This window comes from Mustela nigripes, chromosome 4 (assembly GCF_022355385.1).
Source record: "Mustela nigripes isolate SB6536 chromosome 4, MUSNIG.SB6536, whole genome shotgun sequence".
NCBI classification, from domain to species: Eukaryota; Metazoa; Chordata; class Mammalia; order Carnivora; family Mustelidae; genus Mustela; species Mustela nigripes.
Genome location: NC_081560.1, coordinates 17602943 through 17630793, shown reverse-complemented (window position 1 = coordinate 17630793; position 27851 = coordinate 17602943). Strand labels below are relative to the sequence as shown.

At 51.3% G+C, this 27851-nt stretch overlaps 1 protein-coding gene across 2 annotated transcripts; it reads right to left on the bottom strand.

Annotated features, from left to right (window-relative positions):
- Positions 1–329: 329 nt before the first annotated feature.
- Positions 330–27851, bottom strand: WDR91 (WD repeat domain 91). Of its 2 annotated transcripts, XM_059396356.1 has the most exons (15): positions 27674–27851; positions 26314–26493; positions 25549–25755; positions 23874–23957; positions 22820–22950; positions 21309–21474; positions 13334–13489; positions 11750–11943; positions 10821–10971; positions 9262–9356; positions 8937–9105; positions 6824–6932; positions 5886–5998; positions 4498–4695; positions 330–1955 (listed from the first exon to the last, which is right to left on the bottom strand). In XM_059396356.1, the coding sequence occupies exons 1-15, from the start codon at positions 27794–27796 to the stop codon at positions 1791–1793; spliced, it is 2241 nt and encodes a 746-aa protein (XP_059252339.1). In that variant the 5' UTR covers positions 27797–27851; the 3' UTR covers positions 330–1790. The 2 variants fall into 2 exon arrangements, with proteins under 2 accessions (XP_059252339.1, XP_059252341.1); XM_059396358.1 differs by lacking the exons at positions 22820–22950; positions 23874–23957; positions 25549–25755; positions 26314–26493; positions 27674–27851 and adding an exon at positions 21708–21846.

Below are 27851 nucleotides of genomic sequence, written 5' to 3'. Positions count from 1 at the left end.
ACCGCAGGATGAAAGCTCATCCTGGAGGGTCTGGGTGGCCCAGGGAGGAACGCCAGGATGAATGTGGCTTGACTAGCACTCAGGATGGAGTGAAGGCTGGAGAGAAACGGGCCAGGAGAGGGCAGGTTTGGCCACTTGTATTTGCTAATTTCAAAAGGTCAGAGGTGAATGGGATTTGGGTTTTTTCTGTTTTGTTTTTAGTCAGTGTTGTGGTTTTGTTTTGTGTTTTCAGGCAGTGTGTTGTGGAACCCCACAGAATCTCAAGCGAAAGCCAAAACAAAAGGGAGGTGGATGTCCAGCCCAGAACATAAAGGAAAAGAGAGAAGACAAAGCTTTTCAAGAGTTCTTTGTTTCATTGCAATCCTTAAAGACATTCCGGTAGCTGTGGAGACCATATTGAGAAGAGAATGGGTAATAAAGAGAAACTGAAACAAAACTTCGAGGTTAAACAGTGAATTCTCTCACTCAAATGAAACACATGACAGCTTCTTAAATGTCCTACAGAATCTGTGGGGAAGATTATTTGCTGTTTCAGTGCAGAAGACGGGGACAATTGTAAATGGACAAGTCTTGGTTTTCTTCATCTGAAGAGAGGGTTACCAAGGTAGAAATCGGTAAAAATGTGTAAGTAACTACTTATCAGTCTCTGTTGTTCTCCCATAATTGAGCCACATAAACCCCTACTCTCACCGCAAATACCAACAGAATGGGAGCCAAGGCCTTCGTACCAACTTCATGATTTTCCAGAGGTAGGTAACTGGAGTACCCCCCTATGCCTGCACCACCAGAACTGGGGTGGAGCCCAAAGAGGCCCTACAATGGCGCTTCGGAGCATCTGGGCACCAAGGCCACTCCGTCAGCCCTTGGAGCAGGAGACCCACCCCTTGCCCGCCTCCCTGGAAAAGCAAGCTTGGCCCACTGGCTCCCGCCCTCTCACTGTCCACCAGCAGAGGGCGCTGGCGGCTGGCTCCGGTCCACCTCAAAGATGTGAAGGAGACAGAAGAAGCAGAGCCGCAGTGGCAGAGGGACAGGGACACCCACCCAGGTGGACGGGGCAGCTGGAGTCAGAGGCCTCAGACCCTAACCTCATCTCGAGAAACTCCACCAATGCACAGAAGAAAAGAACACTATGACTCCCTGACTGCAGCCCAAAGAAAGAGGAAGAGCACAAACCTTACCTAGCCCGGCGGTGGGAGACAGGACACCTAGCTCTAAGGCAAAGCAACAAGCAAACCTCCACACGGCTCAGCCCCACAGCTGGCAACACCTGGCACGCAGGGCCTCAGCTCGAAGCTGACCAGCTTCCTGTCGGAACATCTGCCTCTCCAAGGGCAAAGGGTGAAAGGAGACGCTCTGCTGCATGTCCGCGTTCCAGAAAGAGATACCAGGTGACCACAAGAATATTCTTTTTTAAAAAAAAAAAAAAAAAAAAGGAAAAATGAGCAAATATATACAAAATACTGTCACTCCCTCCTAGGCCAAGAGAGCAGCCATCATGCTGCATCTCCTGCTTTCTGAACTTTCGTCCCTGCCGCCTGAAGCATGCCCCTTGCGCAGCCCAGCACGCTGGTCTCTGGGGGCACTTGTGCCATGACTCAGTGTGGCTCCTGTCCGGTCTCTGCTGCTGGAAAGAGCCAGAGTTCCCTGGACTGTCTTTCCCTGAGGAGTCTCCACACAGGCCAGGAGCAGGAAGCAGAGTGCTCTGCCTTCGGGTCCCGTCACTCCACTCCCCCAGGATAACAGGAAAACACTGCCTCCGTGGGCGTCCCTCGGGGGTGGGGGTGGTCCCGTCAGAGTTTATGAGCCAGCAGGGTGGTCAGCTTGATCTTGCCATCCATGGACGCAGTGAGGCACGTCCCACAGTCCATGGCCGTGCTCCAGTCCACGGTGACCACAGGGGCTCGGTGGCCGCCCAGGCTCAAGCAGCTCTCCAGAACCTTCTCATCCCCACCCAGCTGCAAGACAGGAGAGAAGAGGCGTCAGCAGGCACTGTTCACACACACAGCCACTTTATCCACCAAACTGCCTCAAGTCTGGGGGCTGCCGCCCCAACATGAGGAAGTGCCCGGGCACGCATACCCATCTTTCCCTCCCAGAAGACCTCGGTTTAATTTCTTGTGCCAGGAAATGCCTTCACTGTCCCGACTATAGTCATTCCTTTGTCTTAGGTGGAAAATCTGCTCAAAAAGACAAGGGAATGTTCTCTCTGCCACCTTGAACTCACTGTGGGCAGGTGCCTTCTGCACCCTCCCCAAACCACACCCAAATCTGCGCTTACTGGGCTTACTGCGCTCCAGCGTGCGATCACACATGCCCTGCTGTTTCCCATCTGCTTCCCCCTGGAAGGCAAGCTGCTGGAGGGCAGGCTGTGGGTCCTCTCCGACAGCAGCCAGCACAGTGCTACGCCGGCCGCCCTGAGGATGTGTGAGCAGGGCTCTCCCTCGCCCAGCAGCACCAGCCTCCCGGGACTCAGTCCACAGTGATGAGAGTCAGAAGGGAACAAGGAAGGGGAAGCCAGGAGCACAGTTAATAACGATCAGTCCAGCAAAAGAAAACACCCATGAGCAGGAAACAGCAGTCTGGGCCCTCATGGAGAAAACATCTTAAAAAAAATCATAGATCGTTTAAAGATTGTAAAAAGTTCATTATATTCCTTAAGAAATTAGACCCCATAACTGGCATTTCAAAAATTAGACAGAGGGAAATCTTCCAAGCCCTTAAATGGTTACAGAGCAAATCTGACAGCAAATCGTCAGTCCACAGAAGCCACCCTGGCTTAAATGGAATTCTAGAACCTTCTCATCCCCAGCCAGCTGCAAGAGGACAGAAGAGGAGGAGGCCCTTCGGACAAATGACAAAGGCTGACTGCAACAGATGACAAAGGCTGAGTGGGACAAATAACAAGTGACGAGGCTCATGATTAAAAATACACAAATGTACACACAACACACACAAAAAATCATACACAGAGCAAAGTACAGGCTAACAAACTCAGTTTTTAAATAATAAAATACAATTAAACTTGCAGACAGAAAGCTTTTCATAGCATCTTCTAATAGCAATTACAAGAAATTACAGAGCTAATTTTAAGAAGGGAAGAGCCGTTAATGCATCATCATCTGTGGAAAAGGGGAACCTCGGGGATGGCAAGCCTGGATCACCCGTGGTGCCACACTCCGGACCAACAGCCGAGGCGGCTCCCGACGCGCCACCTCTGCACGCCTCCCTCCCCCATTCCAGCGCTCTCACTTGCCTCTATCCCCGTGGGACACCAAGGCCGGCCTCACTCACTCACTGGCCTCCCCACCTCCTGCTCCTCTGAAGGCCTCAGATCCACGGACCAGCCCCCACCCCGCAGGGGTCTCCCCCCAAAGGCCCAGCCCCTGCCCAGTTTCCTCTGCTCAGAACCCTGCCCTGTCGCTGCTGGTCCTGAGTGTGACCCCACGACAGCAGGATCACACCCTCCCGTGCGCGCTCACACTGCTTCACCCGACACCTGCACGCAGCTGCCGTCCAGGGCACGTGCCATCCACCGACCCATGAGCCAGGGTAACTGGGGCACGGAGAGCCCCCAGGCAGAGAATATTCTTGTGACTCCATGCCTACACACTGTATAAACACTACCATTAGGCAAAGAGTTGCCACGGAGGCTAAGAACTGGTCTGTGTAGTGACCAGCACCTGGGTGGCTCTGTCAGTGAAGCGGCTGACTTCAGCTCAGGTCATGATCCCAGGGTCCTGGGATTGAGCAGGAGTCTGATTCAGCAGTGAGTCTGCTTCTCTCTCTGCCCCCGCCCCACGGCTCATGCATGTGCGCACGAACACTCTTCAACAAAAAAATAAAATCTTTAAAGAAAATAAAAAACAAACATGCTTTGACTACAACTCAAATCCCCATCACTAGTCTGTCTGGTAATACTAGTAAAATAGATGAGGTTTATCATTGCAGACAGTTGTACAAAAAAGTACATGAATAGAGAAGCTCGGTCATGAGAACTGAAACAAGCACATAAACTGAGGCACAAACTCCACGTGGATGACTTCCATGCTGGTGTGAAGAGCCACACCCCCCGGTTTCCGCCCTGGGCACGAGCTGTAATGTCTGTGACCAGGGGACCTCCAGGAAGCTAATAAGCCTATACCAGATCAGTCACTGAAGCAGACCACGGAAGCACTTGTCCGTGTGCGGCACGTTCCCCTCAAACCAACACACTTCCCAACGCTTCTGCTTCTTCACATTTTCTCTAATAGATATTATGCCCAAGGAACAAAAGCGGAGGAGGGCCAGAATCTCGTCAAATGACAGCAAATGGACAAGCAGAGAAAAAGACGAACGTCTCCGTCCTGTCTCCACCCCCGAGCTGGGGATCAGCCCCCCTGCCCTGCCCGGCCTGCAGCACCAAGGCTTCTGCACATGCAGCCGGCTTGGCCCTGGCCCACACCTCCAGGGAGGAACCTCTCTGCCCACCCGGACAGGCCCTCCGCCCCCACCAGGTACCTTGTAGATGACGCCTCCTGTGGCAGAACACGTCAGCATGTAATTTCCCTCCGAGTCAAAAGCGAAGAGCCGGCCCCGGGGCACTTGAACCTGCTTGTAGCCGCTGTAACCCGACAGCACAAAGGGGCCGGTGGCGTCGGCGGGGAGGCTGTCCTCGGACACCTTCAGGCCACTCCTGTGGATGTCCCACTGGATGAACTGCAACCAGGAAGCACAGGCTGAGGGCTCGCTCAGCCACGGGGGCCCAGGCCAGACGCGGGGGCACCAACAGGCCACCAGGAGAGGCAGTGCAGTGACCCTTAGGTCTGTCTTTTCCCAATACAATTCAAATATTTTTTTAGAAAACAACATCTCAGAAAGAGCCCGCAACTTCACAGAAGACCTGAACTCTCTCTGGCCTGACTCCAGGAGAGGGAAAGGGTGGGCATCTGCCCGGGCATGGATTCCCATCTCTCAAACGGGGGGTTGGGGGGATGCACCACATGATCGCTATTATTACTGTTGTTGTTTCTAGGGTTAGAACCCAACTGGGATTTTCCGACTTAGAAGAGAGCATAATTCCAACTACCTTCCCACCGCCTCAGCAGCGTAATCAATTGAACATGAGCAGAACTGTTATAAACTAGCTTCATGGCTTGTGGTGTACATAATCCTTTAGTCTACACCGTGGACAAGCTGTGTGACCACCTCTTCACTGAGACTCCTACTCACATAAACAGAAGTCAAGCTTTACCTTAAAAATCCCTCCCCATAGTTTCCAAATGCAGAATCTACTTTGAACTTACAGTTTTCAGTGAGGAATACAGGTACACAGTACAAAATCCAAGGGTACAGGTAGAATACCCGAAAACCAAGTCTCCCTCTCTCCTCTCCTGCTGCCTCCCAGCCCAGCTCCCTTTCCTGGATCTGAACGTGTCCTTCTAGAAAGAATACACAAGGGGGCACTGATCTTCACTTTTTATCTTTTTCTACTGGGCTTTCTGACTCCACTCAGGCCTAACCACGTGGCCTCTAGGAAGCAACTCTATACACCCGGCTGTGACCTCTGATGACCTTGGCCAGCTCAACCCGGGTCCTAATCTGAATCCCGCATCCACCCAGAGTGGGAGGAGTCACTTCCGCTAAAACTTGGAGGGAGGCTGGGCTCTCCCTTTTCCTCATCACCAACCCCCACTACACCTGTTCAGACCTCACAACGGTCCCAAGACTGGTGACAATGACCGCCCCCTTGTATGGCTGGCCTGCTGAGGCGGAGAGGGACCCTGAGGTCAGAGAGCCTGTGAAGGGCCCGGGCAGGGTTCATCTCAGCCTTCATGCTATTCTGCTGCCCTCTGGAATCTCAAGCCAAAGGAAGAAGCGTTCCAGGTGGAAATCCGGCTCCCGCCTACCTTCCCGTCCTCGCCGATGCTGTACACGGTGTTCTCGTCGTAACTGAACTCCACCGAGTAGACCTCCCCGCAGTGGGCCTTCCAGCTCATGGCGCACTCGTGCTGCTGCATATCTGCGGGGATGAGATGCCGCTGAGACCCCCGCCAGGGCCCCGGGGAGGATTCGCCCATGGCAGGCACCTTGGCCCTCCTCCCCAAGGGCTGGATCTATTCTGGAGGCAGAGGGTCTCCTGGAGCCTACAGGCATCCCAGAGCTGAGCCCTGCCAAAAAACTCTCTCAGTGCACTAATTCTCTCCTCCGGTGTATTAAGCAGTGATTCAACAATTCTGAAGTTGAAGCTTTTCTCCCTGGGTCAAACACGAGGTTCAGGATCCTTGGCCAGAGCCTGAGCTCATCTGGGAGGCACACAAGTCTAGGGAGACAAACAAATGCTTCCTAGGAGGCCTCTGTAAGGTCCCACGGGGCGCCCGGGGGCTCATCCAGACTCGGTCCCTCATTCCCTCCCAGACTCCAGAGTCTTCCAGGGTGGGCCTGCATGAAGCTGGGCTCCTCCAACAGCGCGCACGGTAACTCCACTGCACACCGGTCTAATGGTCTCACTAGGAGAAGGCACCAGCCACCCTCAGCAGAAGGCACACCATTTGTCTCATGTGTCCTCCTGGATCTCACTCCAGCCACAGGACTCGGACCACACAGCGCCACACTCAAGGACTGCTAAGCCCCACCACTCCCAGGCCCACGGACACTGACCATGTGCAAGGGGGCTGATTACAGAGGTTTGGAAAAGAGCCGACTTGGACCAAAATTAAGCTCTATTTCGAGCATCCTGAATTGGGTGAGTTTCTGCAATAGCTTCTAGTCCAGCTAGCAAAAATCCAACTCTCCTCTCTGGGCCACGAAAGGAGGGGAGCAGACAGCCACGAGCACAGCTGCTTACCAAACAGCCGGATGACACCATCAGCTGCCCCCGTGACCAGCAGGTTCCCGTTGTGATTGAAAGCTGTGCAGTTGATGGCAATGGGCTCGGGGTCCAGAGAGAACTGGAGCTAGTTAAAAAAAACAAAAACAAACAAAAAATACAACTAAATTTGAAACTGTAGAAGAATAACAACTCAATATTCAGGACAAATTCTGTCTGAAAAGGGAAAGAGGACCAAGATTCAGAGGGGCACATGAGAGCATGGAAAGTGCGGGAAGTTTCCAGTTTCCAACCGTGACCGTACCTAGATGCTCATGTGACGGCTTCTCTTCCCACTATACTGCACACCTCTGATTGCAAGATTCTTTTGTATGTACTCAGTATTTCATTAAAACTTTAAAGATAACAAGGAAACATAAAACTACTCTAAGTGGCTTCGAGGCAAAGAGAAAGATGAAGGGTCTAACTAAGCTGTACGAGGGCCAGCAGCGAGAGGGGCTGCAGGACAGATGTGTGCTGGGCCGGGCAGGGAGAACACCACGACTGGGAGGGGACAGCATGCAGGGGACAGTGCCCGGGGAGGGCCTGCAGAACACACTTGGAGGCTGGGGCAGTGGGGAGGGCTGATGGCAGGGGCCCTGCGGGGGTGTGGACCAGAAGTCTGGAGGAACAGGCTCCAGGGTCTGTCGTTCCTGCAGCAGGTCAGGGCCCACCGCAGGAGGTCGTGCGGCGTCCTACGAGGGGCACTTGAGACCCAGTCTAGGGCTTGTCCCTGGAAGCGCAGAGAAGTGGGCAGAACGGAAACAGTTTGCAGGTGGAGCGGATGGTGTCTGCCCACGGGCTCTGCAGGGTGAGGGAGGAGAGTGGCTCCAGAAGGGCGCGCAGTTTCACAGTGCGGCACATTTGCCGAGACAAGGAAACTCAGGAGGACAGATGTGGCGGGGCACGGTGGGCAAGAATTCCAGGGTGGCCCTGACTCCTGTGCCCCGGGGAGACCCCCAGAGGGGGATGCACCCCATCTCTACAGGCAGGTACAGGGAGGCACAAAAGGCCCATCTACAGGACAGGGACACTTCCCGGCGTCCAGTGGCCTTGGGAATCCGGCTGTCGAATGGAAGGGCCACACCACATTTGCGCCCCGAAACTAATTTCAGTAAGAAACATCAGAGCCTTCTAAATGTGTGCATTTACACCTCATCTCTCTCTCTGGGCGCTTAGGGTCACTGCGGCAAGCACCTGCCACGGTGGGTGGGTAGTCCTCGGCTCCTAAGGCAGCTTTCGCCCGGCTGTCACTTCCCAGGAACTTGCATGAGTCCCCACTCCTTCCGGCTGCTGTTGGCACCTTTATGCATCACTACGTTAACAGGGAGTCAGAGACTCCACTTGTCTCCCAAAAAACAAGCTGTTTGACTGCATAAGACAAAGTGAAGAAGCCAATGGAACCACACAGTGAGATCTTGACTACACGATGTGATGGAGAAAGCAAAACTATGGAGACACTAGAGAGATGGGCGGGTGCCAAGGTCTGAGGGGCGGAGGGGAGGAACAGGAGCACACAGGACCTTCAGGCTGCTTTTAGTGAAAATGGCCCGTGTGGTACCATAATGGTCCTCATACATTTGTCGGGACCTAGACAGCGTGCAACACGAAGACTGGGCCCGAAGGCAGACTGGGAGCATGGGGGGCCTCTGTTATAAAGAGAGTGCCGCTCTGCTAAGCAGGGGGTGGGAGCAGGGGGTCAATGGGAGATCTCTGGACCCTCCTCCCAATTTGGATGTGAACCAGAACTGCTGAAAAAAAAAAATTTTTTTTTAAAGCCTTTCAATATAAACAAAATTAAATTTAAAAAATTCTTAATAAACCACAAGCGCCCTCTGATAGGCTGGGTGGGACTTCTACGTCTGTGGCCTGATGCTGGATGACTACAATTGCCAGCAGCCGGCCTAGCTGCAGTGTGACTACTTTCCAACCCTTCGACTCTGAACCTGCTTCACCTATTGAAATCTGAGGAGACCAAAGCAAAGAAAGGACGAGGCTCATCAGAAAGACCAGGAAGCTGACACACAGGGCTACCCCAGGAGCGCGACCCCACACAGACCCACGAGGAGATCCCCAGGGGCAGGGCTGGCACCTGTTGCTTCATGGTTTTCGTGTCCCACAGCAGCAGCTTGCCGGGAACCTGGTTAGTACCCTTGCTGCCAATATCTGGAGCCGAGAAGTCCCCCTGGGCAGCGAGGCTCGGAGCGGCGGCCGAACAGACGAAAGAGGCCCCGTTGGGGCTGCAGGCAAGCGACAGGATTCTGCAATACACGTGGGGCCGGGTCAGCATTGCGCCTCCCCCAGAGAAGTCAGGCTTCAGCTCTGAGGCGGGTCCTGCTACAGGGATGGGGCAGAAGGCCCAGCGCAGAACCAGCCCCGCAGAGCACGGCGGGTGTGGGCCGCGGCCTCCCACTCACCTGGGCATATCGTCATTGATGTTGATCTCACAGAGATTCTTCTTAGCTTCTGTGTCATAAAGACGCACCGTCCCCACACCACTGCCCAGCAAGAGCTAGAAGCAGAAGGGGCGGGGGATGCAAAGGACAGCTCAGGCCCGGTCGGGGAGGACCACTGCGGGGCCAGGCCCGCTCCTGTGAGGTGCAGGTCTGGGCAGCTACAGGGTGAGGCCCCGCCTCCACCCACCTCCACACACTCGGGAGAAATCTGGCTAACACGGACCTCATTCAAAAATTACATGAAGAGGGGGACCTGGGTGGCTCAGTTGTTAAGCATCTGCCTTCAGCTCAAGTCATGATCCCAGGGTCCTGGGATCGAGTCCTGCATCAGGCTCCCTGCTCAGCAGGAAGCCTGCTTCTCCCTCTCCCACTCCCCCTGCTTGTGTTTGGGCTCTCACTCTCTCTCTCTCTGTCAAATAAATAAATAAATATAATCTTAAAAAAATAAAATGACATGAAGCCATCAGAGGTGACCTTGAACAGAAGCAAAACTTCAAAAGAAATCTATGGACTGGGAGAGAAGTATCGTCTCAGATACACCTGGAAATGTGTTGATTAAATGAAGCCCCGACCTTCCCTCCCTTTCTGCCAGTTTTCAATCCCAGCAGTTCCCGTCCTCTCTTCTTGCTCCTCCTCTACCTGCCACACCTCCCTGGGTACTGGCCCCTGCCCCAGTGACATGTTCTGGGGACAGCTCTGGCTCTGGGCCTGTTACGGCCTCCAGAAAAAGTAGAAAAGGATATCCTTGTCTCCAGGCATTTGTGATTTACTGGGTAAAAAGCTTCAAAGATAGTAACCGGTACTGCCAAAAGAAAGCGCCAGAAGCAGGTTCGAGGATATCCCCCAGGAATATTACCAACATACTGAGCTCAAATTAACACTGGCAGATTAATACGTGTAAAGGGTAAGTTCTGAGATCCTAGTATCATAAAGATAAATTCTGCAGGTTGTCAAAAACTATTGAAAAAACAAAAACAAAAACAAAACATTGCCAATGAGGTTTGCCCCTTGGGCTGCCTTGTATGATCTCCTCGAAATGGAACACAGTTAAAGAAAACACTATAAATCAACTTTACCTCCTAAACTACAAATCCTCTCCCAAACAGTAAAGTCCAAAAGGAAGAACACTGTACTAACAGCACTTGTGGGGACCCTGAACAGGACACTACCCCCACCAGCCTAAGCTGTTACCCCGGGAGCCTGCCACGGGGCGGGGTCTCAGCAGGGGGAGGGGCGGCTGAGAAGCTGAGAACGTTCGCGGTGGCTTGTCAGAAACTGGACAGATGACGGGAGCTGATGGGGGAGAACGGGAGGCAAGCTGGTGTCTCCCTGGGCCGAGAGGAAGAAGCACTCGCCACCAAACCCCCCTGCCAGGACAGTCTGGATGCGTGTCCCCCCAAACCCCAGTAGCAGAGAAGGGAGGGGTGGTTTGGCTGCCTCAGCTGAGCCTGTGGGGCCAGACGCCAGGGGGTGGCCTCGGGCGCTCCTCACTTAGACGCAACAAGGCAGGCGTCACTCACCAGCCTGTCCCGCTTGGTGGCCCATTCTAGAGACAGCAGCGGCGACTTGGAAATGGAGGACGCTTTGGTCTGCATGATGGGGTTGAAGGACCACACTTTGATGACCCCGTCTACATCCAAGCTGGCGACCCTCCTCCCCGAGCAGTCCACTCTAAGACGGGAGAGAAGGAGGCTGTTACCTCCCTGCCTGAGCCCACCGTCCTCGTCAGCTGGAGCCCAGAACATGGCCCCGCTGACTTCGCAACTGCTCCCCAAACTGCCTACACTCCAAGGATGGGCATGGACTCTTTCTAGAAGTATTCATTCAGTCACCGGTCAAGAACGACTTAGCAAGAACCTACTCTGTGCTGAGCCCTGGGGGAAGCAGTGAAGACAGAGCAGCGGCGAGGTGCCCTGTGCCCGGGCAGCTGCGCCCCCCGGGGGACTCCAGAGCCACAGTCCTGCGGCAGGGAGCCCCTCACTCTCCCCAAACCACAGTCCACAAGGCCTCACAGAGCTCATGCTTTCACCATGTGTGACTAAAAACTTGTACATGGTGAAGGTTTACCGAAAAGTAAAACAACAAAACATATAGAAAATTATATATATGTATACACACACACACAAATCATATATATAAAACAACATAAAGCAAATTAAAATGAAGTCTCAGGGAGTTCAGATAAAACTAAAACTAAAACTAAAACTCAGAGTTCCATAGTGAGAAAGGACAGAGAGGCTACCCAGGCCAAGAGCAGCTGCGCAGCCCTCCTCCGACTCTGGAGGGATGACCGTGGTCCATCAGGGACCACCCCCCGGACAGACCTCCTTGCCGCCACACCATCACATGCACAGCCTGACAAGCCAGGCCTCCCAGGGAGCCAGCCCCGCCAGCCCCGCCAGCACTTTCCCTGCCAGGGCCTCCCCCGGGCCCCCAGACGCGAGCCCACCTGCAGTGCATGATGGAGGAGTGGTGCTCCCCGTACTCCTCCTGCCCCAGCACAATGAACGGCTGCTCAGGGCGGACCCCTCCGCCCTCGGCACCTGCTGCAGAAGCCCGCGTCAGCGTCTCCAGTGCCTCCACGTGGGGCTCGGGGCAGGGCTCAGCCTCTGGGCCACTAGCCTCGGCCTTCTTCTCTGCGCTCTATGATAAGAAAAATGGGGACAAGTCAGCTGTGAGGGGTCTGCCCGGTCCCAGCCCTTCACATCTGGGGACCTGCTGCAGGACAGCTAGGATGCCAGGCCACAGCATGCTGGGGGAGGCTCTGAGGGGCCACAGGCTCTAGAAGAAAGAGCTCTGGACGCTAAGAGCAGCACCAGCTTGTCCCAGGAGAAGCAGATTCCTGTTAGCGGCCCCTGTCTAGAGACCTTCCCCCTCTCACAGGCCCTGCTAAGGGAGTCCAGGGCCGCGGGCACCCTCGTCCTGTCACAGCTGACATGATGCAGGACAGGCTGACAATAAAAATCAGTGAGAACCCAGTAAGGGCCAGGCGCTGTATAACTACATTTGATTCAATCATTTAATCCTGCCCCAAACCATCTGGGATTCTATTATCAAGCCCATCTGATAACTGTGGAAATTAAGACTGAAAGCAGAAGGTTAAATATGCTGCCCAAGGTCCAGAGCTGGATGCGAAGCCTCGCCCCACCATCCCATGAAACCGAGGCGACTGGCCAGACATAAGGATGCAGACACGAGGACAGCCGCAGAGCCGGAACAAGGTCAGGCCCCCACAGGCACCCCACACACCCTCTCTGCCTCCCCAGTGTTGGCTGGGGGTTGACCCCCACGACTACTACTATTCCCCCTGACATAACCCGGGCCAGGGGGCACAGGCCAGGGCAGCCTCTGCAACCCCCAAGGCCCTTGAGGCTCTTCAAAGTGCTCCTCGCATCACAGAAGCACAGCTCTACAGCAAAAATGTTAGAGAGGGAGAGAGACCTCAAGCTCAGAAAGGCGCCTTCTGGGAGAAGCTGAGCTCATGTCTCTAACCGGACGGGGTCAGAACAGGACCATCTGAGGTCAGAGCCACGAGGGTCTACACCGCTGGCACACACAGGGCTGGGGAGCGGCAGCAGCGCTTCTGACATCAGCCAGGAGCCCCAGACAGAGGATAAGTGGTCAGGCAGGTGACATCACTGGCAAATCCCTTGGTGTTTCACTTCAATCCGGAGCAGGTGACAGAGAGAGAAGCAGCTTTACTGCCAGGAAGGGTAGACTCCCATCCCATTTTTAGGGGAGAGGGGAGTCCCCAGGCTCAGCACCACGAGCACGAGTGCCTGGCTTCAGCACAACACCGCACGTCAGGGCAGCATCTCCAGCAGGGGACGCAGGAGGAAGGCACCCTGTGACAAAGCAAGGCTGGGTGATTCTGGGTGAAGGCAAGGGAAGCAGGTCTCTCTGGCCAAGCCTCAGAGAACCTGTGACCCACAAACAGCATTACACGGAAAGTGGGAGGGGTACCTGCAGGCCCTGCACCCCTCCACCGAGAGCCACGGCCCCCAAGGGCAGCCCCGCCAAGACCCAGCCATACCTGCAAAGTCATAGAGAAGAGCTCCTTCCTCTCCTTGCCGTGATCCTGCAGGCGCCGCTGCCGGTGCTGTGACCAGCTGGACTCCCCGGACGCCAGCCCGCCAAAGAGGCTCTTCCCGTCTTTGGGCCCGCACGCCGCATCCTTTCCCTTGGCGGTCTAGACAGCGAGACACTGGGCGGTGAAGGGCGGCTTCCTGCTGGAGTCCAGGCCATGACCCCTCAGCCGGGGAGGGGCAGAGGCAGAAGCCAAGGGAGGGGGCAGCTTCTCTACCCCACAGCTCCTGGGCCTCTCGGCCTCGGGGCAAAGTCCAGAGTGGAACATGAGCAGACTGGACCCCTCCTTTTTGGTCTCCCCTCCTCTGATCTAAGAGGTAGGGCAGCAGCACTCCTCAGCCTGCCACCCTTCACCTGTGCGCGCGCGCACGCACACACACACCCACCCACCCACCCACCACCTCCTTCATCTAACCAGAACAATTAACTCTAGCTAAGAGGGCAGGAGACCTGTGCCTACTGAGCAATGACTACGAGAGGGGTCAGGCCCCTCGCTAAGTGTCCAAAATGGCTACAGGCAACTCAGTGTTTAGGCAATACAAAAAAATAATTATGCAACATATAGTCACCTCTCCAGAGCCACAGAGGAACACATTATCCTCTCTTATTTGGGCCAAGTATATGACTAAGCCAGCTGATGTTAACAAATACTGAGGTATTTGGAAATGATTACTAGGCAACCAGAAATTCTTAACAGAAATTACTGGAAATTCAAGGACCTCTGAGCAAGGTGGGAAAGGCCCCGTTTCATGGCAGGAGTGATAAAGGTGAGCAAGTTACAGCAGATGAATTCAATAACCCCCACCCACTTCCATGGAGAGATTCTTAATCTAGAGACTTTTTATTTTTAATTTTTTTAAAAGATGTATTTATTTATTCTTTTTTTTTTAAGTTTTTTTTTTTTTTTTTTTTTTTTTTTTTTTTTTATTTCACAGAGAGATACAATGAGAGAGAGAACACAAGCAGGGGAGTGGCAGAGGGAAAAGCAGGCTTCCCACTGAGCAGGGAGCCCAACGCGGGACTGATCCCAGGAACCTGGGATCATGACCTGAGCTGAAGGCCGTCACTTAACCAGCTGAGCCAGCCAGGGGCCCCTAAAGATGCATTTATGAGAGAGAGTGAGTATAGGGAGAGGGGCAGAGGGAGAGAAAGAATCCCAAGGAGACTCCCTATGAGCACAGAGCCCGACTTGGGGCTTGATCCCACGACCCTGATATCACAACCTGAGCCAAAATCAAGAGTCTGACGCTCAAGTGACTGAGCCACCCAGGAGCCCCTAGAGCCTTTTTAAAAGATGTCACCTCATCCTTCCAGAGTATCTGGCTGGGCTGTTTCCAACCTTATTCCCACAAACTGTGGTGGTCCCCTCCCTCCTCATTTTACAACTCTCAGCCAAAGGATCTGGATGCCAACTGCCACTCAGGTTTGAGACCAACCTCTCGGCAAGTCACTTGCACACAAGACCTAAGTCAAGAGAACTCAACCGAAGTGTGCTTGTTGCTTTCCACCCATTCTACTTTCTAGTTTTTATGTTAATATTACACAACTTAACATGATTAGCACAGATTCCTTGGGACCCTGGAGTCATGGGAAGAGTTGAAAAGGAAATTTTAAAGGACTATGAGTTCACATGGAGCCTAACTGTAGCTGACTTCACGGTACTGGTTATTTCTGTTTTTCTTTTTTTTCTTTTTTTTTTTTTAAGATTTTATTTATTTATTTGACAGAGAGAGATCACATGTAGGCAGAGAGAGAGAGAGGAGGAAGCAGGCTCCCTGCCGAGCAGAGAGCTCGATGCAGGACCCTGAGATCATGACCTGAGCCGAAGGCAGTGGCTTAACCCACTGAGCCACCCAGGCGCCCCTGGTTATTTCTGTTTTTCTGACTGAGGTGATCTCAGGGGTATCCACTTATGCTTGTAACAGAGGTTTCTTCTAGGGAAAGTATTTGATGCTCTATATTCTGGCTTATTTTAGGAGAAGTGGGTTCAAGATAAAAGATACAAACTAAAAGTCAAGATAAAAGAAATAAACTAAAAACAAACAAACAAACAAACAAAACCCCACAACAATAATGCACCAAAATAGATTATTCATTGAATGCTGACCATATACAAGGCACCATGCTAAGAACTTTACAAATGTTCCCTTAAAGAGGAGGACGTTATTTTAACAGGAGGAAGTCAGGCTTGGGTTAGGTTACTGGTCACACAGGGAGAGCTGGACGGAGGTGGAATTCCCACCCAAATCTGACAGCAAACCCCATGTCCCAAGAAACCTGATGAAAGCAACAGCATGAAAAGAGCGCAGAGAAGAAAGTGACGATGAACACAAAAGAAAAAATGTCATGTTCCCAGAACTAAATAACAAAGACAAGGCCCTTCTCACAGTACTTCCGGCCATTTCTGAGAAATAACCCATGGTTCATGGAACACTGAAGAGGTTCCACAGTTTTAGAAAGTCCAAGAAGACTTCTCTAACATACCCAGAAGTAACAGTTGGTCAAGATATACAAGGAGGTCTTGAAACTAGTGCTGGCCCTCATTTTAGGAATCCACTGATTCCTCCCCATATCTCTAGAGAGGAGGGAAAATCAGACCGAAGACTTCCCCAGGCTTAGCTATATGTGTATCAGACGTAATAGACTTTAAGCCAAAGACTATGATAAGAAACAAAGAAGGTCATTATGTAAGAAGTAAGAGGATATGACACAGGAGTGTCTAAACACACCCAGCACCTGACACAGGAGTGCCTAAACACACCCAGCAAATACCAAGGAGAAACAGGCAGCAATGCACTAATAGGGACTCCAATACCCTACTTTGAACGATGGAGAGACCATCCAGACAGAAAGTCAATAAGGAAACACTGTGCTTGAACTACTTTTTACACTAGAAGAACCTAAAAACGACACAAAACATTCCACCCAAAAGCAGCAGAATATACATTCTTCGCAAGCACACGGAACATTTCCAGGATAGATCACATGTTAGGCCACCAAACAAGGCTTAATAAACTTGAAAAGACTGGAAACATATCAGGCATCACAATCATATCAAACTACAACTCAATCATAAGAAGAAAATCTAAAAATTCACAAGTATGTGGAGATCAAACAACATGTTTCTGAACAACCAATGGATCAGAGCAGAAATCAGAAAGAGAAACCAAAACATACCCTGAGACCAATGAAAACGTAAACACAGCACACCAAATCTGGTAAGATGCAGCAAGTGCAGTTCGAAGAGGGAAATTCATACCAGTACATGCCTCCATCAAGAAAAGGGAAAGATTTCAAATGAACAACTTCCTCAAGAAACAAGAAAAACAAGTGAAGCCCAAAGTTATAAAGATCAGAATAAAGATTAATGAAATAGAGAGTAAAAGGACAATATAAATGAGCAATAAAATTAATGGCCAGCTTTTTAAAAGATAAAATGACAAAACTTTACCAAGAGAAAAAGAGGACTCAAAAAAAAAAAAAGAATAATTCCACGATACATCTCTAAAAACTCTCATATTCTAATAGAAAAGACGAACAAACAAACAAACAACCCAACAGTAGTAGAGGCTATGTTTTCGGATTAAATTTGGCTCCGGCAACTCCACAGCCAGCTAGGAGCACAGTGGGCAAGAGAAGGAAGACCACTTTCCCGGGTGGGCAGCCACTTTCCAAAATAATGGGACCCAGGCAAGTGAGGAAGTCTCAAAAAGCCTGGACCAACTACAATGCAGTTGTGATAGATTTATCAGCCTGAGCAGGAGATCTTGACACTGGACACTGGAGAAGAAAAGGGAAAAGGATCCCTACAATATTACATTCATGCCCTGGAAGTACGTGGACCGCAGGGGAATCCAGCCTGGGCCCTGAGCGTGGGGAATGCTACAGAGGGCAGACAGGCACTCGGTGGCACGCGCTCCTTCCCCTGCCCACCTGGTACACCTGCGAGATGGCGTCTCTTCCCTTTTCAGTGCTAAGGCCCTCAATGGGCCCGTACTGATGGAAGAGAGGGGTATGGGACGGACTTGAAATCCCTCTAGCTGACACACAAGTCACTCGTTGCACTTCCCCAGCCAGGACAGGAAATACAACATGAAGAAGGACAAAGGCAGAGCTTCTCTTCAAGTCAAGATGGCAAGGAAGTTTCTAGTAAGTCCTTGGGTAAGGGCTGGACCACCCCCCAAAATGAAAATTCGAACAGGTGTTAACAAAAGGCACCAAAATGAGCTGAAAAACTGCCTTGATAATGCGAGGGTAGTTTATGTCCAGATAACCAGGGCCCTCCATGTGGCCTATGAGATTCTGCTTAGAGAGAGCTTCTCCCTCAGCCTCATCTCATTATTTACTCAAGAAAGGTGAAAAGAACAAAAAACGATAATGCTGATGAAAGCAGCTCTCCACGGAACACTATGAGTAAGTAGGTTAAGGTAAACTTGTGTCTAGCTACAACTGTACTCAAATAAATGTTTACTGTGGTAATACTGTTAAGTCAGAGTTTTGAAAGCAAACCTCATAAAAGTCGTAACTACTAGATTCACATAACATTCCAAATGTCCAAATTACATTGTCATACTCTACTGTATCTACCTGTCTCCTACAGTTCAGGACAAATATTTTAACCTGTGTTTTATCATTCACTTTGCCTTTCTTCCTAGAGAGAGAGAAAAATTAATTTTCAGTGGCCTGAATAGAGTTTACCAGGCAGTGATCCAGATGGGGCAGGAAACACGTTCCAGCAATCTGGTCTCGCCTGAAGACAGGGCCTTGTCACACTTAAAATTATAGAACAGAAGTCATGGAAGAGGGCTCCCTCTTCCTCCGCCCTGTTAAAATCCATGGAAGCAGCCCCACTACGAAGTACTTTGATAGGAGTTAAAAATGCAGTTTGCTTTCCTTACATTGCAGCCAATTAAAGGTTATCTCTATAATAACCGGCAGCCCTATAGCTTCCTGAGTGGGAGTGAAAGGCGCGGCATCATAAGGCTGGCGGGAAGGACGGAGTGCAAGCTCAGGCTGGGTCACCGGCAGCGCAGGTGCCCTCAGGCACTATCCTAACAGAGATCCCAAAGGAGCTTGGGAGCTGTGGTTTCGAGTCACTTCCATTTGTTTCTTAAGTCTTGCCTCCAGAGTCCTATAAAACCCAGAGTGTGCCAGCCATATATTGTGGCACGTATAATAGCATAAACGTTTCAGGAGCAATGACCAACAGTTGTGACGACCCATCACAAGTGGGCAAAATGCTGACCTGACTGAAATGTACAATGTTATATATAAATAATATTTAAAACAGGAAAGCCTGATTATTTTATTTATTGTTAATGTAATAACACAGCCTATGTTTTTCTTTTGTTTCTTCATTAATAATAAAGAAAGAGAGCTCTGTTGTGTCAGAAGTGAAAAAAAAGAGTGTGCTTCATAGGCACTAACAAAGCAAGGTAACTCATTATAAAGCCAATGCCATTAAAAAGTTAAAACCAATGTATTATTAAAATCACAAGAAGTAATCATACAACTAACTGCATTTGGTATTGGTAAGAGAGCATCTCAAATTATACACTCAAATTTGGTGGGTTAACTGTGACAGAAGAATTAAAAAATTAGAAGGTACCCCAGAGGAGGGAGAGCAGGATGGTGAGTGGTGTAGAAATCACACCATAAGGGAAACCAGTGGAGGGGAGAGGGAAGAATGAACCGAGAGTACTCAGCATGGAAAGATAGGAAGCGTCCTAACAAAAAGTCTTCCTTTATGTAGCTCGATGGGCAAAGCTAAGATCAGCAAGTGAAAACTATAGCGGTTTCTACAAACAGCTTTCTAACAGGAAAATATCCTCACACTAGCAAGTAGTGAGCTCCACATCACAGGAGGCAATCAAAGGATGTGCTCCTCTACAAAATAGAAGTGAGGGGGCAAAATGATCTTTAAGCTTCCTCCAACTATAAAGTTCTGAATTTCCTGAACCTCAAATATACTAGTTATTTTCAGAATTGAAACATCAATGTGGAGTCCTACAAATTAATAAAATTGCAAGTGACCCAATTTTTCATATGGCAGACATCTATTGTCCCATTTCCCTTTCCATGAAATGGACAGAGAGCTACCTCCACTCTGTTAACATACCTCACTGTGACCCAAGTTCTGTTGGAATATATTTAGAGGCAGGGACTGCTTGCTGTGAACGACATTCTTACCCTCACCCCTTGAACATGAGCTACACAACAAGTTCCAATCCCATTCCCATCTCATCATGTGACACTTAGCTCCTGAACACATAAAGAACAAGGCCGCGGAGTTAACCCCAAAGAACCCATCCTCGGGTTTTCTTTCATTTTAAGTCAATGAAATTGAATTTCACAATTTCATGCATTTTTCAAGAGCCTGAGCACCCCATCCATGATCTATTACACTTAGAAAATATTGAACTATGACAGGGATCTCCAGAGCAAATGGCAAAACTTACTCAGCCACATTCCACAGAACTGGAATTCAGAAAACCAGCCCTGGGCATCACCAGGATGCCTCTCTGATGGCTGCAGGCCTCCTGAATGCCAGGTGAGAATCCTTTAGCGTGGCTGGACCTAGGGTCTCCGAGCTGAGGCGGGGACCCAGGAAGGCCAGTGCCCTTGCTAAGACCACCCGCTGCTACAGTGTACTGGGCACGCATAGTCTGTCAGTTCCATGAAGTCTCCCCCAGGCAAGACGTGTCTGTATCGTCCCAAGCAAATCAGGGTGACTTTTAGCCATCTGAGCAAGGACGCTCAACAAGGGACCGCAGTTGAAAGGACATCACCTGCCTCTGAAGCCCACACTCTTCCCTCCCCAGTGTCCTGCTCAGCATCTGCACTTCAGCAGCAAAATAGCCCTGCCAGCCCTGGGGCAGACGCCCCGCTTCCCGGCTGCAGGGAGCAGCCCCAAACTGCTGCGTCACTTCTAACGGTTCCCGAGCCAAGGGTGGCGGGAGAGGAAGACAGCAATTATGATGACTGCCTTTATCTGTAACGAATAAAATACATTAAAAGAGCAAGGATCCTCGGCCAAGCAAGGAAGCATGACTGTGGGTCCGTTAAACTTTCACTCTGGAAGGCACTGCTGAAAGCCATGAATTCTGACCCACTCTGCCAGGAAGAGTCCTCAGTGGGACCCGGGGGCTGTTTTGGACATGAACTAGCATAAAAGAAATTCCCTTGCCAGTGTCTATCAAAGTGAAAAATAGCCAGAGGCCTTTGCGGAATCAGTAAATCCCAGCTTATAAAAACAACGCACTGACTGACTCGGAAGTAACTCTAACTTATTCCTTTTCGACACACTGCTTTAGATCACCCAAAATTCAAAATTCCAGAATTGCCTGAATTCACCCTCAAGCCACCACACCCCAGTCACAAGTGCTCCTGAGTTCAGAGGAGCTTAGGAGGGAAAGGGAAGAGATTCAAAGCGCACTGCTCACAGCCAGCCTGCCGCTCCCCTGCGGCGCCGCAGCTTTCAGGCTTGGCATGGGAGTGCGGGCGGTGTAGAGGGCAGGGGGCTGGGGGAGAGGTCCCTCCAGATTAGCCGTGGGTCTGAGACCTGGCCCGACCCTTGGTCGGCAGCACCCACCAGCCTCCCATCTCACTGTGCCCACACCACCTGCAGCTGCGGCCGGAAGAGAGGAAGGGGGGCGGGCAGGCGGGCAGAGGCTGTGTGAGGTGATTTCCTCCTCACTGCCTCAGCGCCTCCACTCTGCTCTTATCTGTGCCCTGACCCTGCAGCGCTGCCTGCATGTGTGAAGGAGGCGGGGAGGAAGGAAAAAAGGGAGTGAGATGTGAAGTTAGGATCTCACCAGCATACCAGACAAATCAGTCCTAAGAACAGAACAAACAAAGTCGGAAAATACAGTCTCAGAAGCCAGAGGCCTCTTGGCAGTTTGAAACACAGGCCTTGCACTCACCTGACCGCTGAGAGGCTCTTTCCTGGCTGAGGTCGGAGTCTGAGAGGGACCCTGGGCAGGCGACAACCTTGAGGGGCTCTTCTTACTCTGAGGCAGCAGCGAGGACAGGAAACCCACTCGAGGCGACTGCGACAGGGAAGTGTTCCTCTGGCTGCATACCATGGCCCTGGACCAACAGACACACAAGGTCACAGGGCTGGAGGGGGACCCAAGAGGACCCAAAGCACAGGCCTTCTGGGCTCTGGACGGCCCTGGGGTGTGGCCCGGCTTTCAGGTGGCATTATCCCTGGGACTGCCTCCTGTACCCAGGGGAGCCTGCAGCTTCTCTGGCACCACGGGGATGCCCGCCGCACTCTGAGGGCCCAGGTACAGTTGAGAGCCATGCGCTCCAATAGCCACCTGGTCACTCGTGCCACTGAGCCCCTGGCACGCAGTCAGTCCCACGGGTCCTGTGCTGGAGGAGCACGACACTCCTCGGGATTCAAGCCTCAGCAGGAAAGCGCTGCAAAATAGCTCACGGGTCCTTCGTTTCTGTTCAACCCACACTGAAACGATATCGTGGACATACTGGGCTAAATAAAATATGTCCTAAAATTAACTGCACCTGTTTCTTTTTACTGAGTGTAAGTACAATTTTTTTTTTTTAAAGATTTTATTTATTTAGCAAAGAGACCCAGCGAGAGAGGGAACACAAGCAGGGGGAGGGGAGAGGGAGAATAGGTTTTCCATGGAGCAGGGAGCCCAATGTGGGGCTCAATCCCAGGACCCTGAGATCATGACCTGAGCGGCGGGCAGACGCTTAACAACTGAGCCACCCAGGCGCCCCTAGGTACAAATTTTTATGTGCTGTTTTCGGCTTGTCCTGGGGTTCCACTGCACCAGGCTAGCTCAGACACCAGCGCAGTTTCCCCCAGTACAGCACCTGGCCGTGTGTAGGTCCGGAATCCACCTGCCTGGCTTTGCATCCTGATTCACGGGTCGTTAGCTGTGGGACCACTGTGAGCCTGGTGTCTTCAGCTGCTACCATTGTTCTCATCAGCTGGGCCTCTGCTCTAATTGGCTGTGTTCTAAGTTAGCTGCTAGCCACCCACCTGCCTACCTCTCCAAAGCCTCGGGTGGGAGCACGCTTTCACCACACACTGCATCCAACCTGTTGGGTGTCAATCTTTTCATCCGCAAGGCACTACTTTCAACACACACACACACACACACACACACACACACACACACACTTCCTGAGGCTTTAGGACAGCGTCTGTGTTTATTTACCCAGATGTGCACATCTGGGTGTGCAGGCCCCTCCCTCGGAGCAGGTTCAGAGGCTAGAGGACTTTAAAAGCGGGGGGGAGTTTACTTAGATAGCTCATCTGGAAACAGTGAGGGCCAAGGAGGCTCTCCAGCAATTCCCAGTCACCAGGAATGGAGGGGAGGGTCAGGGTGAGGCGACAGGGGACAGGTTAGAGGAGAGGACCGCCCACCTGCCCCTCCCACCCAAGCAGGCACACACTCACAGTTCTGAGTCCCCCAGGCGGTCCATGTTGGAGACATAAGGAGGCAATTTGTGCTGGACCAAGACCTCTTCCTCCTCTGGCTGCAGCTCCTCTTTCTTCAGGCGGTGGATTTCGGCTTGGAGGGCGAAAAGCTGAGTGGGGGTGCGGGCGAGTTAGATGGTGACCTCACCCCATCTTCCCTCCACTGAGGAGCAGCAGACACAGCACGTCCAACACCCAGCCTCCTCCAACACCCAGCCGTCCAACATCCAGCCTCGTCGGCTCCGGAGGCCCCGGCCTCACCCTCTGCTCACCACCTAGTGAGATACCAGGCTGGGGGCAGCTGTTCCTTGACTACACTGAAGTGAGACACCGACAACTGTCAGACACACAAATCCCACTTTCTTTTTGTCATCTGACTTGCTTCTTCCTGAATTCATGGAGAAAAACAGCTCCACCCAGGCCTGTTTTGCTCTTTGGAAAATCTACAAAATCAGGCTCTGGAAGTCTCACGGATAATTTTTTTTTTTTTAAACAAAGTTCAGCATTTTTGACCTTATGCCTGAAAAAAATTATATACACAGATGCATCTAAAAGGCAAACAGCTTATAATCTTCCTTTTTCCGGAAATATGACCTACAGTTGCCTTAATTTCAACAACAGAGAAGTGCTCCTCCGACAAAATGTAAAGGCAAATGTGGGCCCCTCAGCTCCAACTAGAGGCTCCTGGAGCTGAGCAGAACAATGACATCATACGTGCGTTGTAAACAACACAGACGTGGACATACAGGACTAGGGGTACAAAAGAGACACAGGAAAGCACATAGTCTTCCTCCTCTCAAAGTTCATTACCACTGCTGTCATTCGTGCTTTACACGGGACTTATAATATGAACCTGACCTCTGTTTCCAGAGACTATTACAGCCCCCAAATCTCCAACACTGCCTCTCTGGTGACTCACTTACATCTGAGATTCGTGCTTTCCTATTTTTAATCAGCCCTCCACCACCACTACCTAATTTCACATACGAAAAGCAGAAGTTCTTCCCAAGAAGCAAGCATGTTTAGAACAAACCTTCTGGCGAAGAACTTCATTTTCTTCTTGAACCTGGTTGGTCCTCTGGCATTCTGCATCGAAGTTCAGGATTACGGGAACTGGTGCCCAAAGTTAAAGAAAAAGCCTGCCTGCGATGATTAAAAGCCCTTCCCAAACTTTTCACACAGCAGCAAAACCCTTGAACACGGGCTATAGGGAGCAGAGAACAGACTTGGTCCTGCAGGCTCTCCACAGCTGTATGGAGTTTCTCCCTTGACACCGGGTCTGGCCTTTCTCCAGAGATTCACAGACACTCACGCCAATCTGGCTGGTCAGCCCACAAAGAGGACATAAATGTAAATCTGAGTGTTTTCTCCCTAAACACCAGCAGCAAAGAGCTCACAATCAGTGGGCCTCCCAGCCAGTGCAGGCCATAGCAGGGTCAGGGCAGACAGTGAGAAGCGATCCCAGGGGCCAGCTGGTCTACCATCTGGGCAGAAGCCTCGGCCACTTGGCTTGGCCCGCCCCCCAGACTGTACCTCTTCCTAGTAAAGGTGTAGACTGAGGAGAATGCTTTCTGCAGACTGGACAGCCTCGTGCCATGCTATGAATACCATTCTAAGTCAGGGTGTCCATCCTTCCCACCACCTTAAACAGCTTCAGTCAAGGGGAGCACAAAGCAGGCTAAGGGTCTCGGTCCTGGGGAAGTGAACTGTGGCTCAAATGTGTGTGACCTAGTTTGCAGGGCACTGTCTTGCACTGAAAAGACCTTCAATGACATTTCCAATTTCCATAGAGGGCCCATATGGTCATGTCATAACCACTGCTGGGTTGAGCCCCTGCTAGTCTAGCATGAAAGCCCTCAGGATAAAAAGCAATAGGGGACAAGGAGGAGGAGGGGCTTTTATACCTGGCAAGAGTGGAATTCACACTCAGACCCACAGCACAAAAGGAAGGGGCACCCTTCTTACCTCCACCAGCTGTCCCTCCCAGAGGCCGAAACGGTCACCTCTGGGTGAGCCCATAAACACCCAATTTATCAATGACTCACCAGGCAGCAACCTCTAAGCCAGATTCCCTTTTCCTCCTCTAGAATTTCAGCCTAAAGGCATGAGCACTGGGGGATATCCTGGGCCTCAAGAATGCAGGCTTTCCACAACAAAATGGTAAACCTGGTGGGCTACAATTTATTTACATTCTCCCTCTCTTAACTATCCATACACATATTCTGAGAGCCTCTCTGTTTTCTGGCAAGTTGAGAAACACGGAGGTAGCTGTCAGAGAGTGACCCAAACGTGAACACAGGAAGGAAGTTCTAGCCCAAGAAGTATTCTGACCTCCTACCTAATCTCAACAAGGCAAGTAACACCCTGAGGGGCACAGGGCGTGCATGGACAGGGTATTCTCCAGGCTGGCCAGTTGCAAAGAGCAGGAGCTGCACCAGCTCAGCCCTATCTGAGGGCTCCCAGCAGGGCCAGGCACTTGGACCTCATTGCTACTACTGTCCCCACTCGTGCATGTCAGCTACTGCTTCAGCAGCGTCACAATGAAGATTCATGATTTCCTGGCCTGCTGACAAAAATAACCACAGTCTATCCAGCCCCCTCACATAATACATGACAATGATGCTGGGGCACTGTATTGAGAGCAGCGGCCACTGATCACGCTGTCTCGACAGACCAGGCCCACAGGCCCAGGCAGCTGGGAGGATATGCATGCACTGAAACAGGACGCTCAGGAAGTTGTGCAGGGACACAATGAAGGTATCGGCCCACTGTCGAGAGAAGTAGGTAGCAAAGGTGGGGTTGGTGTCTGGGGATGGCAGGAAGGGCAGGACAAACCAATCCTTCCACTCGGCCTGGTTCTGGAGCTCTGTGGCCTGCTTTGCAAAGAACTCTTGAGCTTTGTCATTTCTGTTTGTCTGCCGAGACAAAGAGGAGGCAGCAGAAAGGGGTAGGAGACAGAAGTCCAGAATTAAGATAAGTCATTACTGCACAAACGAGAGCCTCTAGATAGCAGCCTACCAGATAAGTGGCCAAATATAATCTACAAATGCCATATAGGATATTACTTTTCTCAAGTTCCTTGTAATTTCTAAGAAGCTGGTTTAAATTGAAGCCCTGAAGATAAATGCCATCCTAAAAATTGATTCCTAGTTGCTTTTCAAACAATCCAAGTGACTTATCCCTCGGGGTCAGCTATAATTTTTATTACTCAAACTTTAACCCAGTTACTTATATTCTTTGAAACGCCACCCAGGCTTATGTGCTTAAAACAAGAGAGGAAATAGGAATGAGGAAGACAAGTCAGCTGATCTACAGATGAGAAGGGAAAAAAAGTAGGAAAACAGTCAAAAATAATTCGCACTATAACTGTTCCCCTCTTCCCCACAGGAACAGAGTCCGCCCTAGAAATTAAAAAGGAAATCTATTTCAGGGTCAAAGAACTTTCTCCAAGGAATCCCGGAATGAACAAGCACCTGGATGGTGTAGACAAGATAAAAGCGGAACAGGCTGGTTTTCAGCTTGTTGATGGTGGGTCTATATATATCCTCCAAGCGACTGAAGAGTCGCCGTTCCAGGTAACTCCAGTAATCCCGAAGCGCAGCCAAGTCATACACCTGCATTAACTGCTGCAGCTGGTCCACGATCTTGTCCACCTGGTGGAGAAAGAGGAGATGGAGAACGTGGTGAAGGACAAGAGGGAGTTTCCCATCACTTCACAGAAAGAATACAGCTTTTTCCTCTTGCTGTGGCTTCTGATGTTAGAAGTTTTTTGTTTGTTTTTTAATTATCCATCTATAAAACGTACAAAACATTCTAATATAATAGCTTTTGAGTTATTTTCTGACGTTAGAAATGTGGTTTGACCCTGTAGCCAGCATGGAAATGTCAAGCGTAAAAGCACAAAGCAGGAGACCTGAGTCTAGGTCTTGGATCAGTATGTCTGGCTTATGCAACCAACTTGAAAATGTTCCTTCAACTCTTTGGTCTCAGTGGCCTAAGATTTGAAAAACAAAAACAAAAACAAAAAACCAGAGAGACAACCTCCATCATCCCTCTCCCAGCTCCACCATTCCAGGAGTCCTAGACTCTGGGAGCGATGCACTGACTGACCCAAATCCCGGTAGCTGCTCAGACCGCCAACCAAAGAAGTCACCTCCATGTGAGATATCACACCGGAGGACACAGTGTTGCCTCTCTCTCAGTTCTCCTGTCAACACCAGATGGACTCAGCAAGCACACGAATCACACACATACACATTCCAAGAACCTCTAAACAGAAGATCATGTCTGAGCAGGGGAAATATAACGTTCGAAAATGTACAAGGTCTTCCTCAACTGCGGAGCCAAAACTGCCGGTAAGTCCCCGACGATGCCATTGTAAACAAACACCAAAAGATGCCCAGCTAACATTTTGGGCTGCAGACCCTGAGCTCCCAATGCCATCAGAAGCTAACTTTTTAATATTTCTGTTGCCCAAACTTAACTATCTACCCAACCTTATCTCCTAAAACCCTTATCTTCATCCTGGCCAGTTGGCCAGCACCTGCTTGGAGGCTGGCGTGGAGGACAGACACCCGGACCAGGAGTCAGGGCACCTGGGCTCCAGCCTCAGCGATGCTCCTGACTCGCTGGGCAACTTCAGGCAAGTCACGTCCCCTCTGAGGACCGCAGCTCCTCATGTGTCAAGGGAGGGCCAGACGCGCTGATGTCGACGGTCCCCCCCGGGCGCGCTGACAGCGCGGCTCCCGCCCCGGAGGGCAGTGCTTGGGGGGGAGCCCGCTCCGGTCTCCCTCGGGGCCGCCTCTGCCCGCGCCGCACCCGCCGGCCCCTCACCCGGAACCCTTTCTCCTTGTCCGCCTTGATCTCGGCGTCCAGCTGCCGCAGCGTGTGCGTAAAGCCGCGGAAGAGCAGATACTCCCGGACCAGCTCGTCAGTGCGCTCCACAGCCTCCGCCATCGCTGCGCGAGCGCCGTGAGCGGCCGCGGCAGGCAGGAGGCGGAGAGGCGGGGTC